An 18,013-nucleotide genomic window follows, 5' to 3' on the forward strand; every position below is an offset into this window, starting at 1 on the left:
CAAATAAAATTAATTATGACGTCTCTGTAAACAAAAATGTCCTACAAAAAAGGGCTATTGATTGTAAGATTGGTTAATTTCTGTCAACTCATCACATGTGGTTTTTTTTTTATTTGGTTACCTAGCAACTCTCTAGTTCTTTGGTTACCTAGCAACAACCAGTTAACCTACCTGTCGCTGTACAGGGGCAGAACAGCCCAGCTTAAAAGTTCTGGGTTTCTCCCTCGCTTTGTGCCTTTAAGGCGAAATGTCAGCATGCTCTCATATGGCAACTCATTCACTGGAACAGGAAACACCATCCTGAAATTTAAAAACAACAAGCAGCCTTCTGAGTGTTTTTCATCTTCCAAATTATGCATAAAAACAAACAAAATCACTCGAATCATTACGAACTCTGTCCCTTACAGGCGATTACAGCAGATGTTGTTTCCTTGTGAGAAGGCCGTGCTGATATTCTCCGAAACGCCGGTCTCACTGATATTTTTTTCTCCGTATGTCAAGTCACAGGAAATAGAGAAACTTTCATAATTACTGTAATTGTCAAAAGGTAAAAAACATAGATTTTTGCCTTATTAGTTTCTGTTCTGGATGGATGAAGAAGAATAAGTCCGAGCGTGCACATACCTCATCCAGCTCGGGGTTAGTTTGTAGATGGAAACTATGCTGAACTGCAAAATATCCCCATTCTTATCGACATCATCGGTTTGGGGTGTGCCGATAAGTTTGTGGGTTCTGAAGTCTGAGTGGAAATTATCAAAATATATCTGCAGCACTTTGAGCAGAGCCCCGTTGAGCATGATCAAGGCTGAAATCAGAAACAGAACGAGTCAAAACTTAAAACAACCTTTCAATCCTGAATCAATGTCAGAAAAGAACCTTCAGGTGTCGTTGCTATATGGGAGAACATTGTTTTGTGTGTCTAATGAATCATTTCTGCGTTGATTTATTTAGACCCAGTGATTTACAAATGTCTGGTTCATCATATTTTTGTGCAAAATCTCCAGAAGTGGGTAGAGTACCCAGAAATTGTACTTAAGTAAGAGTAGCATTACTTCAACATATTTTTACTCAAGTGAAAGTAAAAAGTAACCATCCAAGAAATTACTCTAGAATAAAAGAGTATTTGGTAAAAAGGCGGCTCAAGAACTGAGTAACTGATCAAAACGTTTCAAAATTACATCATTAGATGAACCAAAATATAAAGTTATGTGGAAATGTTAATGTTTTAAGGACCAAAATTGATTTAAATAACATAATTACAAAGTAATAAAATCAGGCAAATGAAACATTTCCCCAAATCAATTTTTTCAATACTTTTTTTTTTTTTACAAAAGCTACAGGTAACAATAAGACCAAATGGATAATTGATAGAATCAGAGTTGTGTTTTTGGGGGTTTATGCAGCCTCACTAGTTTATGGTCCAACTCACTGTGTCGCTCCTTTCATCAAACATCAACTCAAGTTTAATTCAGCTCCTCAAATACTGTTTATAAATGTCTTTTCATACACATACAGACAACACTGCCTCTATAGAGACTCACCAGCTTCACACTCCATCATTTCATTATGGTTCTGTAAAAAGAAATATGTACTGTAACTATGTACACACAATCAAAGACATCTCTAACTCATTTGTTATCATGTCATACTGCAACTACAAACTTGCAGTATGACAAGCTGTAGTTGTTTGTCATACAGCTTGTCATACTGCTGTATTTTTAGTTTTTTTGGTGGAAATTTACTCCCTCCTTTATTTTATATCTACAACTGTATTAACACACCATCATTGTGATAATCACACTCATTGTCAAATGATGGCTTTCTTGTCTGTCTACTGTAGAAACATTTTTTCAGTTTTAAGAGGCAAAATTTTGACATTTAAAACTTTCAAAAGTCATAAAGAAGATTTCATATTTTTTTCTAGAAATTTTCTGTAATTAATCTTAAAAATTCAGATTATTTTTGAGCATTTTTTGACTTTTCAAGTTCAGAAATGTTCATTTTTTCCAGAACATTTTTGAGATTAATAAATTAGTGGAAATTTATTCCCCATTTTTTTTCTATCTATACTGGCCTTCGTAATCCGGAACCAAAAACAACTTTTATTAAAATTTTTAAAAACACCTAAATTACCAACATGGGCAAAATGACGTTGCTCATCGTCAGAAATTTCGGTGTGAGTTGATTTTCAGTTTATCGCCCAGGTCAGACCTACAACTGAAGGAAACCCAGGAATAAAGTGGTTTCAAAAGTGTAAACCACACCATTGTCTGGTTGCATTGGAAGCTTTTACAAAAGAAATAGACAAAAACAGCGTAATGATTTGGGCTGACTCGTGTAGTACTGCTCAGAGAAAATGAGGCCTAACAGGTTTTCTTCCAGTAATACTCTGTTTATAGCAGCATCCATCTTCCCCTCAACTCTCAACATAATACTGCCAAAACATGCATGGCAAATGTGTAGCAAATACCTACCATATTTACATGACTGATTCGATTAAGGGCACCAATGGCATCCTCTAGCTCGTGACATGTCAGCCCAGATAGAAGATTACTGATGACGCGAACATTAGTAACAACCAGAGGGATATTCATACTACACTGAAGACACAAAAAGAATCCAATCATTAAAAATGAACTTTTTGAATGAAGGCAATAAAGACCATACTGGTTCTTTCCTCATACCTTAGTGCTCATGAGTTCGTTCACATGTTTGTTGAAGGCACTGAGCACATTCTCCATGCTCAACCTAAGGAATGATAAAACACACACAGACGTCAGCCTGGTTGTTTTGTGCAAATAGTGGCTGACTTGAGCTACACTTGATGCAGCTATCAAAAACAAACAAGAAATGGACAGTATGTTGTTATCTCACTTTGCGGTGCAGTGGACGCTGACAGGCCGCAGGAACTGGTGCAAATTGCATTCAGTCTTTACATCTGCAGCCTGAGAAAACAGTAACAGATTTAAATAGTTAAGTTGAAGAATTATGAAGAATTCACAGGTGGACATTTCAACTTGTTTGGAATAAATGAAGAAAAAAATAAAAATGAAGTGAATTTTGTTTATACAGAATAAAACGTCACGCTTTCTCATTCGGCATAAACAGTTTTCATTCATTCAGTTCTTTCTGGATCTTAAATACCAGCATTTATGAATGCATGTGTAAACAAACTTAAAATAATCAGGGTGGAGGTTTTTACAGCCTCATTTACTTTGATGTTTACATTTTGCTCTCTTTGTGTTTGCAAGAGCAGCATTTTAAGATTAAAGATAAGACCAACCCTTGATGGGCAATCATTTGAACCGTTAGCCTGATCAGGAAGGGAGTTTAAATTGACTCACATCTCTGGCAAGATGGCGAATCAGATTATTTACTGGAACCAGTTGGAGATTGATCACCTCTTTTGTCTTGAAATACATCTGAACTCTCTCATGCAAGCCAAGAAGTTCTTCACTACAAAGAAAAGAAAGTGAATTCAGAAAAGCTCAATTTAACTATGTATCTATAAAAAAAAAATCTATATTGTTGACATGAACAAAAAGCAGTGACAGACTCACTTTGTGAGGAACTCCTCAGAGTCACAAAATTTTAAAATATAATCCTTGCTTGTGTCTGCGGTGCGGTCAAGCAACTTGAAGTATTCATCTATTAGGTCCTTCACCTTCTTGTTCACTGATTAAAAAGTAAAGTAAAGGTTACACAATGGACAAACTGTGTTTTTAAGTGTATAATAATTCAGTTCAGGTCTTAATTAACTAGCTAGCTAGCTGGCTGGCTAGCTCACTCACTCACACAGTTAATTGTTTGTTTGTTTTCTTGTTTTGATGTTTTCTCTAATATTGTATAAAAATGGGTTAAGAGGTTAAATGAAAAATCTACAGAATGTGCTGATTTTTTTTAAAAATCTGAATAATCATCAAAAATAGTCGATAAGTAAAATAACTGTTAGCTGCAGCCCATTTATGATGACAGGGATCTTACCTGGGGTGGGAATGGGAAACTCGATGGTGTCGTTCTCGAATATAGTGACTTTTACTTCCTGCTGCAGCAGCGCAAGATGGATATTTAACAGTCGGCCCCATACTATACCAGAGTTGTGAATCCTGTCGGTGAGCTGGTATCGTGACATCAACCTGTTGGAGAAGAGCCAAAAGTATAAAGTATGAAACATGACTAAAGAAATGATGAACATTCACAACCTGCACAGAGCAAATATCTTAGTACACTTTAAATAAGACAAAACTATCTTACAGGTAACTTTTCAGCAAGATAAGTTTGTTTTAATTCAATAATTTCTTACTATTGATGAAAAAGTACTAATTCCACTGACAGAATATTTCTCACTGTAAAAATATAAAATCTAATAAAATATTGGTTTCTAGAGAAAACCTCTTAATACACTTGAAATAATATTAAACTCACTTAAACATAACTGTTCAGCAAGAAAAGAGTTATATAGGAGTTAGTTTTAAGTTTGGTTTTAAGATTTTCTTTTCTTTAAGTGCTAGTTCCATTGGCATATAAATGAAATTATAACATGTATGGGAAAAATGTCTTGTTTTAAGTGAAATAATCTGCCTGTTGTACTAGTATTTTTTCATCAACATTAGAAAAGTATTTACTTTTTAAAAAACTCATATATTTTGCTGAACAGCTACTTGTAAGTTAGTTTGTTTTATTTCAAGTGTATATTTGCATTATAAACTACAGCAAGATTTGGTAAGATTTTGTGTTTTTCCAATGAACTTATAACAAAACATATTTCCCATGTTATATGTGAAATAATATGTACTTTTACATCAATGTTAAGGAATTATTAATATAAAACAAGCTCCTATATGTTGCTGAAAGGTCACTTTTAAGTTAGTTTTGTCTTAATTGAAATGTATTGTGATATTTGCACTAAAAACTAGACAAAAACATTGTGTTTTTGAGGTGTGAAGAACAGCAGGAACCACAAAAGCAGCACGGATGACAAGCATGTTTAATGTCTTACTGAGATGTTGCATTGCTGAAAGAAGCCAGATTATTTGTGCTGCCTTCTGGAGAGTCTATCAGCCTGATAGCCCAGGGATCCTAAATGTGAAGAACATTTAGTCAGTTTTTCTTTCCCCGTTTTGTCCCCACATTCAATTCTGGATTTTTTTCAAGCACATTTAAAGCTGCAGCACGTAACTGTTATATAAAGTGGGAGTGGTGAATTTCTGCAGATAGCAGTAGTAGCTCAGGGAGGAGGTGGGTAAAGTACCCAAACATGTTACTCAATCAAGAGTAGCACTATTTCAACATATTTTTACTCAAGTAAAAGTAAAAAGTAGCATCCAAGAAATTACTAAAGTAAGAGGAAAAATGTATTTGGTAAAAAGTCTACTCAAGTACCGAGTAACTGATCAGATTATCTATCATTTAATATTTAAAAATTACATAATCAGACAGACCAAAATATAAAATTAAGTGGAATTTTTTTTTATTTTAAGGATAAAAATGACAATTCATATAAATAACAAAATTTTTTTTTTTCCATAGCAGTTTCTTTCAATAAAAAACTTATGAAACTTTAACAAAAACTGCAGGTGTGTGTCTGTGTTTGGTGACTTTTTTGGTTAAAACTTGTCTATAATTCATTCAGTGGGTAGAAAATCTAGCAATTTTATTCAAGTAAGAGTAGAAATACTTCAGAATAAAATTACTCAAGTAAAAAGTACAGCATAGTAAAAGTACTCCTAAAAGTATTTTTTTTTTCAAAAAGGTTACTCAAGTAAATGTAATTGAGTAAAGTAGTTACTACTCAGCTTTGCTCATAAAAAAACAGGCACGACATTGTGACAATTTTATCAAATTTGTAAAAAACATTTTTAAAATAAAAGTTGCATACTGCAGCTTTAAGAGTGCATTCATTAGCGATACTCACGTAACTGTGTACTTCTGTGTTGGATCGCAGCAGTTTAGGAGTATTTGGGTCAATATCGGAGTAAAATCGATTTCTGCTGGGGCCTACAGGAGGCGGGTTGCGCGGGGGCAGAGGAGGCGGTTTGCGCCGCGCCTCAATGGGGACACTCGGGAGCCGATGTCTTGGTGGAGGTGGAGGTGGAGGTGCGCTGTCCCGGATCTGCTGGGTGGGATTTCCTGTGACCCCAGGCAGCATAGTCTCATACTGATGTTGAAGAACCTCAGTATGAGGCTGAAGAACCTGAGCACGATGAATGGATTCATAATCATTCACTAAATCGTCTCTCAAAGGACTTGGCTCGTCTGTGACGAAGGATTTCCATTGATCATCCATAGGATTTTTGTTCTTTAGGCTTTGGCTGATGGCGTTTAAGTTTCTCTTTCGGTCCTCATTTCATTACAAAACAATATGAGGAGCTAAAAGACAAGACAAAACAAATCAGAGTGAATTACACTGCAAAAACACAACATCAAACCAAAGTAATTTTTGGTCCACTTTCTAGGTCAAATATACATGAATTAAGACGAAAGTAACTTACAAGTCACTTTTTAGCTCATTTTAAGTAAATAAGTCTCTATAACTATAACAAAAATACTACTACTAGCAGATTATTTAACTTATAATTGTACATTTTCCCATCTTATAAGTGAAATAATCTACCAGTAGAATGACAACTTTTTAAAATCAATATTAACAAATTATTGATTTTTAAAAAAGTTGTTTGCAAGTTTCTTTTGACATAATTTTACTGTATTAACATATTTACATTAGAGACTAGATCTAAAACACTTGGTAAGATTTTATGTGTTTGCAGTGTACACCAGAGGTAGCAACTTATTGCAGCACCGTAAAAACATAAAATCTCATAAAAAAGTATTTTACGTTTAGTTTCTATTGCAAATATGTTAATACACTAGAATTAAGACAAACCTAACTTAAAAGTAACTTTTCAGCAAGAAATTTGAGCTTGTTTTTAAGTCAATAATTCCTTAATATTGCCCAAAAAAGTTTTTGTTCGACCGGCAGATTATGTTCCTTATAACATGGGGAAAACGTCTTGTTATAAGTTAAATAATCAGCATTCAGGAAGTATTTACCCATAACAAGCTTCTATATCTTTCTGAAAAGTTACTTTTAAAATATGTTTGTCTTATTTCAAGTGAACTAAGATAGTTGCACTAAAAGACCAAAAAACTTGGTAAGAGTTTGTGTTTTTACAGTCAGGAAAGATGAGTGAGCCATTTTATGAGTGGCTTTAGAGACAACCTGAAAGTTTATGTTGCTCTAATCATTAACAAGATTTCAAATCCTAACAGGAAATCCACCAGACCGCGCTGCTAAGTTTCTGGAAATACCCTGAAACTCTTAAAAACAAATCAAGACCTGCGACTAACCTGTAAAAACAATCCTTCAAAACAAAAGTAAAAACATGTCCAAAATAAGATTTAACAGAGACCACAGTTTAATGTTGGTCGATTTATGAGGTGTAGAAGTTATTGTCTTACAAAGTAGAGACTGTAAAACTTACGATTAGAGGTCTGGCATAAGCACAGCCATTCTTATTCCAGGTGAATTCCCGACTGAAACCATGCTGAGCGAGTCCAACCTGTACTGCTGCTCCCTGCTGAGCGTCCTCAGCCCTCCCACCGCTCCACCCCCTCAGGCCAACTCGTCCTCAACAACCCTCCCTCTGCTGGAGAAAACTAAACACCACACCACCCCACTTCCACTAAACACGCCACTTAAAAACAACTCAAACAAACTTCAGAATCCTACAGTTTAAAATACATTTACCCAGCACTAATGGTCTGGATTTAATACCAAAGGGAGGTTTCATGCCTTAAAATGTGCTACTTTTAGCACCAAGCAGCGACTGACCCACTCCTCATTCAGGAATGTTGGAGAGCAGGTTGAAGAATGAGCGCTCTGGTTCTGTAGGAGAGCGACACTAAAGGAGAGGATAAGGAGGAAGATGGGTGACTGCGTCTGCAGCTAGCGCACACACACGGTGAGTCCTCAATTTTCTTCTCAAGTCATCCTTTCACCGCCATCACCGCCTTTCAGAGATCATCTGCAGCGCATACTGTCAGAGAACTGTAAGATTATGTTCAACTGGAAAAGATGGATGAATGTAACTCAAAGGTTTTGGGTGTATACACTGCAAAAACACAAAACCTTACCAAGTATATCTTAGCACGCTTAAAATAAGACAAAAACTAACTTACAAGTAACTTTTCAGCAAAATTTAGGAGCTTATTTTAAGTAAATAAGTCCTTAATATTGATTTTAGTACCAATCCCACTGGTAACAAAATATTTTCTGCTTGTTTTAATGAAATAATCTGCCAGTGGAACTAAAACTTTTTCCATTAATATCAAGAAAACATTTACTTGAGACAAGCTCATATTTCTTTACTGAAACATTACTTATAAGTTAGTTTTGTCTTATTTCAAATTTACTATGATATTTGCACCAAAAACTAGACCAAAAAAAATACTTGCTAAGATTTGGTGTTTTTGCAGTGTAGTGAATTGCAACTGTTTACTTTTATGGAATAAATTAAGTCCACTTAACTCACTTTTCTTTACATCGTTATACTTGATTTAAATAAGTTGAGGGCTTTTTGAGGTAAACACGCTTTAAAAATGTATTTAGTTAATTTGAAGTTATGTGGAAGACAATACCTTCACCAGCAAGGTATCCCACAATGCATTGTTCCACCAACAGCAGCAACTAATTAAGCCACTTTTTATTAAATGATTATGTTTGCTTTTACTGGAAAAGTGAGCAAAAATATCACTACTTTCCATTTTTTCTGTAAAAGTTTGAGTAGAGAACCAGATAAAAAGCAGGAGCCTGGAGCTACTTCAATCAAGAAACTTTATTTTTTAGTAGTTTCTAGTTAAAATGTGCCATCAGAAAGTTTTGTGGTTTATTTGCATATACAAAAAAATAAAATTTGGGTGCCATTTAAGTAATTACAACATACTTGGATTTATTAAACCAACTTAAGATACGCTCACCAAAATTGCACAGTTTAACGTTACTCAATTAGTTAATGAAAACTAAAAACAATTGAGGTGAGTTTGCATATTGTTGCTTTCCTAAAATAATGGCCAGAGTAATTTATTGCCAAAAGATTATATAACCAAAAATAACTAGCTGTTATTTTAGGAAGGTGATTATATATTATTTAAGTAAGGAGAACAAATGAGGTTTTACAGTGTGATATTTTTGCTTTTTTTTGTAGGACTGGTTATGAACTCTGGGATTTGGATGTCTTGACAACCTTTTATTTTTGAGAATTGCAGCAGTTTTCATCTGAATGCGTCAACAGAGACCTTCCTTAAAAAGCAACAGAAAAGAACCAAACAGCAAAGAAGAGAAATGAATGTGAACCACACGACCTCCTTCAGTTCAACTCCAAATATAAAACCTGAATTCCCTGGGTACTACGCCCTCTTGCCTCTTGTTGTACTCGCACTGAGTAGCTGCATAGTGGCAGTGGTAAGAATCTGTCTACTACTTCATAAAGCAAATAGCATAACTATAGTAATAATATTGTGCAAATTTTTCTTTTAGGTTTTCTATATGAAAAGGAGAAGAAGGTAAGTTGCATAAATGAGATGCACAACAAAACAAAACTCTCTGAGTTAAGCGGCTGCTTAGGAGCCCCGCACCACCAGGGCCCCCCAAGACCAACAGCCTAGCATGATTATATATTTAACATAAGGTAGAATAATATAAACTAAAATGCTATTACACATAAAAAAATTAATTATGTATTATTTTTATACTTGTTACAGAAAAAATAGGTCAATATCTTCAAGATGTTGACTGCTGCCACTGCTGGGGAAATATAAGATGTCAAACTTGTTCATTTAATTATCATAAGTTTAGTGTTTATCAAGTATTAAAATTAAAATTGTTCAAATAATATACCACACTTTAATACCACTATGCATTTCAAAATCAATATTTTAGTTTGCTGCTCCTGTAAGGTTAAAAATCAGCTTTAGCTTTATGTCTGTTAATGACAAATGATGCTAATGCTAATCGGCATATTACACACATAACCTAGGAATTATGAAGCATCTGGTGTTGTTGGCATGTTAGTATTAGGGGCCCCAAATGAAAATCTGCTTAGGGCCCCAAAAAGGCTTTGGTCGGCCCTGCATGAAGGAACGAAACCTCAAACCGAAACTAAAACTGAACAAGATGTCTTTAATTCACTGTTTCAGACCTCTATAATTATAATTATAATAATTTAAAAAGGAAGAACAAGTCGTAAAAATTATTACATGTTTACTTATTTGTAGAGTAGGCAACTGGCAAAAACGGAACCATGTTTTCCTGTTTTGCAAATCTGATGCGGCGCTTCGTTTCCAGTCATAAATGTCAGGCGCTTACCGTAGCAGCAGCGTAATGTTCCAGTAAGCTTCACGACATCCGGGTATTTAGTAAGAACAACTCCAGATCGAGACGCAAAATAAAACTAACTATTTAGCTGGACGCAAAATAAAACAAACTATTTAGCTGGAAGCAGAATAAAACAAACTATTTAGCTGGACGTAAAATAAAACAAACTATTTAGCTGCTTAACGCCTGGGATCGTTAACAAGATGTGTGCGCAAAACCACAACCAACCCAGCAACAAACATGTTGCCTGTAACACAAAACAAGACATCCGCTTGTGTCTGCAAAGCACAAGCGGATTGTTCTCTTCATTTGCGGTAACAAGCTGCTGTTACCTCAGCAGGCCAGCCCGAGTTATAAGCGAACTACAGCTTCCCCACCTCAACCACCAGAATGCCTGAAGTACATAGGACAGAAAAACAGCTGTACAAGTTTCACATCTGGTTATTCTATAATTGGAGAAACAGTTGGCCTTTCAAAAAAAAATAGATTTGAATTTCTGAAAACGTCTTTTATACTACGGAGTATTCAGACCACTGGAGATATAAATGAGAAGAAGAAGAAGAAAAGAGTACATTTCCACCAAAAACCTAATCTCAGAAATATTCTAGAAAACACAAAGACATTTCTGAGTTTCAAAAGTTGAAAATTTGCTAGAAAAAACCCCAGGAATTTTGAGATTAATCTCAGAAAATTTCTAGAAAAATCAAGGAATTTTCTAAGTTTGAATAATCAAAACTTTTCTAGAAAAAAAAAACAGATTTTCAGATTAATCAGATATTAAAAAACAAGAAAATTTCAATTTCAAAAGTTGAAAATTTGTTTAAAAAATCTGAAAGTTTGAGATTAAACTGATAGATTTTCTAGAAAAATTTTACATCTTTGAATTTCAAAAATCTAAAATTTCAGACTTTTGAAAATCAGAATATTTCCTAAAGTCAAATACTTCTTTTACTTTTTCAAACTCAGACATTTTTGGGCACCCATTCTACAAAAAATTACAATATTTGCAAAGAGTTTTATATATTGATTATTTCTAAAGGAAATAGTAATTTTGTTTGCATCAAAATGTTCTGCACAGCTCAGTTAAGTTTATTTATATATTCACATTATTCACAACAAGTCATCTTGACAAACTTTACAAATGAATCGTTCCAATTCAATCATACACAATATGACAACTGGGATCACATTATAAATGATCCCAGTTATCAAACAATGAATCAAGTTTGGTTTATTAAATTAGTTTAAGAAGTTAAACCCAGCAGGTTGCATGAAGACGTTGACTTTACAGCACAAAATGTAGATATTCTTTCTTATCTTAAATTTTAAAAAACTGTGCTTTTTTGTCACACATTTCCTCTGTTGCCTGGACAATTATAAACAAAAAGCAAATTTTAATAAAATAAATAAGCCTGATTTCTGCCTAAAAAAACCTGCAAATCATTGAATATTTGAAACACAACATAATCTACAAAATGTTGATTGTTTTTCACAATCTGTGCTGAATTAATTCCCCAAAATCTGCTTTTGAGTAAAAATGACTGGATGTTAGCGCTCCTAGCAAATTAATGCTTTTAGAAGATTTTAAATTGTCTACATTAAAAAAAAATCCCTGTATGATTACCTTCTCTGTATAAATATATACTTGAGCTGGAAAATCAAGTTTGTGTAATTTTTTTATTTTCTTTATTGTGGTTAAGGGCTGCAAAGAAAAAAAAAAACACTCAGAGAGTCACAATCGGCCCCCGGGCCACACTTTGGACACCGTTGGGTTCAGAAAGATTTCCATCCCATTTCAGTTTGGTTGTATTTATTTTTGCGTCTTCCTCAGACTAGATGAGCTGCGCCACCATCTGATTCCGGTTTACACCTACGACCCCGGAGAGGAAGAGGAAGACTGGAGAGATTATGACAAAGACGATGATGAGGAAGAGCTGGCTGTAAGCAAATATATTATTCATTTTGGACTTTGAACAATTCAATGCATTATTTTGAAGTGCTCTTTTTTTTGGTACAAAACAACTTTAATACATTTAGAAAACAAAAATTTGGTGGAGAGGTTTGATTTATTGTGGGCTTTCTCTAATTTATCAAAATTACTCAGCTGAAATACACTTTTAAGTAAACTTGTCACAGTAACAAATTTTACTGGATGGTTAATTGTCCCAGTAATTACGATGAACAATGGTATTGTTGTTTTGACAACAATATTATCTAAAAGACAAATAAACCCTAATTTTGTAAAGAACACTTAATCCTGGAACATATTTGAAATATTCAAAACAGAACATTACAACTAAAAACAATAATAAAAACTTCTTATATGGATTATCATGTCTCTGTAAATAAAAATGCCCTTATTGCGACAGACTGAATCATAACTCGATTTTCATTTAAAATTATTTTATGTCACAAAAATATATTATTTCTGATAGAAAAAGACGTAACAATGTAAAAAGAAAATGTATTTTAAAAACAGTCCTTGTTTTTACTGAGATTTTAGTTCAAAACAACATAATGACAAAAATGGTACCTCAATAAATAGACTTTTCCATTGACACCAATATCCAAAATAAAACAAAACAACACAACCAAAAATTAAGAAATAAAACAGAAATAAAAAACAATCGCAACCAAAAGATGTCTTTGTAAACAAAATTGACCTTCAAAACATTTATTAATAATCAGAAATGTATTTTAACTTACTATGGGACTAACGGATTAATTGCTAATCGTGACAGGCTTATTTTTAAATTAGTTGTATCATGTTGTGAATAATCTGTAATTTACACATTAACTCCAACTTTTAATTTTATTTTTCATTGCAGGAACCTTTGTACAAGGATTCACAGCTCTCCTTTGATAGAACATGAGCAGGAAGGAAAGAAGGAGGATTTCAACTAGGAAATAATCTTATTTTACTAATTGTAGTGGACAGGCTTGACTGACAACAATGCAATGAATAAACCATTAAAACCTGCTGCTGCATTGATCAATGTGCTGTATTGGCCACCAGATGGCGCCACAGTCTTGATTTTTGCCTCAGAAATGTTTTTATTTTGTTCTTTTTTTCTTACGGGACTGTACAGATTTTGTTGTTTTTAGTCAAAGTAGTGACTATGATGTAGTTTTACATGAATAAACTGAGAAGTGCAAAAGTGGTTTGGAAGCCTTTTGTCTTCTTGTTTCTTACCCCATATTTGCAGTGACTTTAATGCTGCTTTCTAGTTGTATTAGGAACTGGGAAATTCCGACCGCCCAGTCGGAAAAGCCAACTGAAACGCCCTCTGAGCCATATCTTCCACTGGGAAACTGGGAGCAACTCCAACTACCCCCCAGTTAAGACCGCGTTTCAATGTCGCATCAACACTAGTAAGATGTGGTGGAAACCACAGACATAATATAATGAGTAAACCCCGCATTGCCTGCTCTGGCGCAGGAAATACGGCAGCCATCTTGGAGCGGTCGTCCCTCCTACTTGGCTAAACCAAACACCAGAAAAAGCCTCGGCACTGCCGGATATTTTTGTTCAGATCGACACACTAATGACGTGAGATCTCGGGGGATAACGTTTCACAAGTAAGATGGACATATTACCCTTTATTTTTTTATGAATAGAATATTACTATACTGTATTTCTGTCCACCGGCAAAATGCCAGCTAATACTAGCTATAGCCGCCCTAAATCTCGTCAGCGGCAATAGGCAAGAGCGGTGCATGAGGCATCTATTCTTTATATATGTCTATGGTGGAAACAGGTTTGTTTTACAAGACGAAACCCATTTTTTCCTTTTTTTAAAAATATTGCTAGCTTACTTTTATTGTTTTGGACTTTATTTTATTTATTTTTTTTTAGTTTCGCTAGCTTATAGTTGTAACCGAGGATCTCTGACACGTATTAACTTAGATTTGATAACGGCAGTTTGTGTTCGCGGGTCCGACATTAGCAGCGTCTTCCCATTACTTCGCCTTCCGCCTCTTAACAGAACGTCCGGTTACATGTCAAAGTAAGAGCACCAACAGCAACGGAGTGCTCTTTTAATAGTTAAAGGAAGCAATTTTTCGAATCCGCTTTGGTTACTAAAATAATGTGAAACTGACATAAGTAGTTTAAAAACAAATGTAAAAAGATTACATTATTCAAAAAATAATGTTATTCAAACGGACTTTTAGACAATTAAATTGTACCCTTCAACTTTTTAAAGCAAATAATTTCTGTAAGCTTCTGAAGAATTTCTGCTGCTGATTCTAGCTAATTAGTGTTTCATTTCTTTAGAAACCCCCACTGCAGAGAACCCGCTCTGGCATTGAACACACCTGTTTGTGATTGATAATCAGAGGAACTGATGACGTTGGCACATATTTAAATTGATTGGTGGGGGGTGGCTTACACTTACAGGAAGATGGGGTACCAAAGAAAAAGCAGGTAAAAATTAAATTCATACACAGATACTAAAAACATCAATTAAATTGACTATCTTTTCTTTTCTTTCCATCAGAGTGGATGTCCATGTTTCTGCCTGGCACCTGACCTCTACCCTCTTGCTTTTTGATTTGATCTTCCCTGCTTTCACTGTGGGGACCCTTCTTTGTAACTTCTGCCCCCTGATGCCCAAAAATGTACCCTGCCAAATCCTCAACACGGAGTGTCCGTCCAACCATCGCTGCGCCAGTTCCTGGGGATGGCAAGGCTTCCGCCATGTTCTGTCCTCTCAAGGCTGCTTGGATATCAAACTCTGCAACTCCCAGGAAATGGTCAGATATCGGGGTCAACAGTACGACCTCACTCACAGCTGCTGCTGTGGAAACAAATGCAACCTTACACCAAGGACCAACGCCAGCCTGATTACATCACTTTATTTCAAAACTAGTCCAGATAAGCTCATCTCCACTCTAATGAAGATGCTCCAGAGTCCCTGTTCAAACCAAACCGCATCATCTTCTGATATAAAATTATAACTGTGTGTTGAAGACGGAGTGAAGGCCTGTTTACCACTGGACCTAACCTTAGTTCTCAAAAGTAAACTCACATTTAGTCAGATGTTTGTTTGCTTTAACGTTTTAAACTGATGTGAAAATATGGAAGAGGAAAAAATAGTATTGGTTATTGGTGGTTTTCACATGTTTAACCCAGAGAGAAAAGGTTGGCTTGTTCATCCATCCTCCTGATTGACTGTGGTCAAGGCTGGTCAATAAAGCACCTGATTAAGAAACAATTGTCTTGTTTATTGAAAGCAGGTGTGCTTAAAGGTGTGACTTTTTTTCTAAAGACACTGTGCGAAAACATTCATGTTCTACTAAGTTTGGCTGGTTGGAGTTAAACTGTGAAATGGCTGGGTAAGTTTTAAAGCTCACTAAAATTCTACTGCATTTCCTTTCTAACTTTAACACTGGGTGTGACAGTGAAATTGGTAACACCTGTTAAAGGCATGCTAACAAAGTAAGTGAAATGACTGAAGTCACGGAGAGGGAAATCAACTCGGGTCCGTCTTGTTTCCGTAAACATGCACAACTTGGAATTACAAAAATAAACTTGCTTAATAGGAAACCTGCCAATTAAGTTGTTTTTTTCCCAGCTGCATCAAAAATAAATGTTGCAAAACAATAGAAACACTTTTTGAATTGCAAGTTGTGTGATAACCAGATAGTGGGAAAGAAGACAGGAAGTGTTAGACTGTTGGTGCGCCGTGAATTTACAACTTATTTAATGGAAACGCCACAAATGCAAAAATGTTTTTTGACACCAGCGGAATATTAAAGTTTTGTGCACATTGGTAATGGAAACACAGCTATTCCATTTGGATGTCACTAATATTCTCCCATAAAAGTGCCACAAAGCTGACTATTTAGCCCCTTTTTATTGACATAAATAACCTACCAACATGAAAGGTTGGTAGGTTGGGTGTGTTACCTTTGATCCAACTTAAACATAGATGTTGCATTAAAATTCCTTCAAACTTGTTAAAACTGATTAAATGAAATCAGACTTTTTTTTTAAATCCCAGATTTTTGTGCAATTTATAACAAATTGGTCTCAAACTTAATTAAATGTAATCAGTAAATCAAACAACCTGATAAAAACTATACAATATGATTTTCCAAATAAAACAAGGACGTGTTCAACAAAACAAATGCTATTGAAGGCAGTAAGTTTAAAGTAAAAATACACCAGAATAAATAAACTTATTTAAAATTCAATTAGCAAGCAGTAACTAAAATGTGAATAAAACAAGAAGTCAAAGAATAAATGATAGTGAGATTAGTTTATATGTTGGTACCTGAATAAAAGTTCTAGAAAAAAATTTTCCCCCTCTAACTCAAGTTTAATAAATAGGTTTCATAATGCTCCCAGATCATTTAATACGATCTTAAATTTTTGGTTAGAAAAAAAAGTAGAGGAGTACATTTATGCCAATTTGGCATAAATTCTGAATTTTTTTTCTAGGAAATTGGACATTAATCTAAAAATTTCAGTCTTTTTGGCAGAATGTTTTTTTAAAAATCCTTATTTTCTTTCTATCAACAATGACCCTAATACTCCGACAATCTGTCATAGTTTTTAAAGCTTGAGAGAAACTTTCAGAACCTGGAGATGATTTTTTAAAATCTTGCTCCAATCGTCCATAACGCAACATTAAGACGGCGACTTAGGGCGGCAGTAGACAGAGGGAGGGAAAAATACAATTCTGCCAAAAAACTGTTTTCTACAAAAATAACATTTCTGAGCTCTAAAAGTGAAAAATTTGCTATAAAAATCTCTGAAAATTTTAGATTAATTTCAGAATTTTTCCAGACGAGACAAGGAAATATTTGAGTTTGAAAAGTCAAAATATTTGATAGAAAAAAGCTCAGAAATTTTGAGTTTAATCTCAGCTGATTCCTGATACCTCGGAAAAGATGGAAATATCTTAGTTTCAAAAGTCATAAAACCTTCCTAGAATTTTCGAGAAGAGATGAGGGAATTTGAAAGGAATATGTAAAGTTAAAGATTTACTAGGAAAAAAAAAATCTTGAGTTCAGACTTTTCTAGAAATTTTCTAAAAAATAAAAATTGAAAAGTCAGTCATGCTATGATGGATTATTATTATGGCCATTGTAAATTTAAAAAAAAGGGGGGGGGGGGGGGTTAAATTTGCACCAAAAACTCAGAAATGTTGATCAATCTCTCAAAGTCCAGAAGTTGAAAATTTTTGACTTTTGGAACTTAGAAATGTCCACGTTTTTCTAGAAGATTTCTGGAATTAATCAGGAAATTTCAGGGGCTTTTTCTATTTACAGTTGTGCTAACATTGTAGATGTTTCTGGGAAAAATCTACAATGTTTTGTAGTAAATCTCTGACAGAGTAAAATAAATTTGTCCAGTTTTCCCTTCATCTTGTTCCCCAGGCAGAACGTTCTCCAGCTCCTGCCTGCCGCCATCTTGTGTTTTCATCTTCTTCTGCCCTCGTTGCTCTGTGGGAATCTGCTGTGCTTTTACAGCCCCATCCTGAAGACGGAGGAGGCGATGACCTTTGAACTCATTGTGACAGAGTGTCCTCCTCGCGAGGTGTGCTTCAAGGCGCTGGGTCGCTATGGAAACGTCACTGCCCTGTCGGCGAGGGGATGTTTTCCGGTGAAGAGCTGCGGAAAACAAAGCGACAT

General features: G+C 34.8%; 2 protein-coding genes and 1 long non-coding RNA gene across 5 annotated transcripts in view; 1 reads left to right on the top strand and 2 right to left on the bottom strand.

Moving 5' to 3' along the window:
- The window catches only part of pik3c2g (phosphatidylinositol-4-phosphate 3-kinase catalytic subunit type 2 gamma), a 25,169-nt gene extending 14,214 nt beyond the window's left edge, over positions 1 to 10,955 (bottom strand). Inside the window, exons 1-13 of one of the 3 annotated variants that reach the window (XR_003598660.1) lie at positions 7,482 to 7,596; positions 5,915 to 6,369; positions 5,000 to 5,079; positions 3,985 to 4,136; positions 3,561 to 3,675; positions 3,345 to 3,456; positions 2,875 to 2,945; positions 2,685 to 2,748; positions 2,475 to 2,600; positions 1,542 to 1,572; positions 625 to 805; positions 406 to 531; positions 172 to 300 (exon numbers count right to left, since the gene is read on the bottom strand). Coding sequence is in view for 2 of the 3 variants with exons in the window: in XM_028041915.1 (XP_027897716.1) it covers positions 172 to 300; positions 406 to 531; positions 625 to 805; positions 1,542 to 1,572; positions 2,475 to 2,600; positions 2,685 to 2,748; positions 2,875 to 2,945; positions 3,345 to 3,456; positions 3,561 to 3,675; positions 3,985 to 4,136; positions 5,000 to 5,079; positions 5,915 to 6,286 (1,559 nt within the window). In the remaining variant the exon portion in view is untranslated. Of the gene's footprint in view, positions 1 to 171; positions 301 to 405; positions 532 to 624; positions 806 to 1,541; positions 1,573 to 2,474; positions 2,601 to 2,684; positions 2,749 to 2,874; positions 2,946 to 3,344; positions 3,457 to 3,560; positions 3,676 to 3,984; positions 4,137 to 4,999; positions 5,080 to 5,914; positions 6,370 to 7,481; positions 7,597 to 10,363 lie in introns of those variants that run through there. The other 2 variants (XM_028041915.1, XM_028041907.1) reach the window with 2 other exon arrangements.
- On the top strand, positions 7,730 to 17,974 carry LOC114159789 (uncharacterized). The gene is made up of 8 exons (XR_003598661.1): positions 7,730 to 7,961; positions 9,204 to 9,460; positions 9,536 to 9,561; positions 12,204 to 12,312; positions 13,201 to 13,951; positions 14,649 to 14,798; positions 14,872 to 15,709; positions 17,759 to 17,974. It is a non-coding gene; the product is annotated as an uncharacterized LOC114159789 (long non-coding RNA).
- Positions 16,212 to 18,013, bottom strand: part of reln (reelin) — a 166,753-nt gene continuing 164,951 nt past the window's right edge. The window contains exon 64 of the mRNA XM_028041893.1: positions 16,212 to 17,992. Coding sequence (XP_027897694.1) covers positions 17,953 to 17,992 — 40 coding nt within the window. The 3' untranslated portion in view covers positions 16,212 to 17,952. The remainder of the gene's footprint in view (positions 17,993 to 18,013) is intronic.

Source organism: Xiphophorus couchianus, chromosome 2 (assembly GCF_001444195.1).
Source record: "Xiphophorus couchianus chromosome 2, X_couchianus-1.0, whole genome shotgun sequence".
Taxonomy (NCBI): domain Eukaryota; kingdom Metazoa; phylum Chordata; class Actinopteri; order Cyprinodontiformes; family Poeciliidae; genus Xiphophorus; species Xiphophorus couchianus.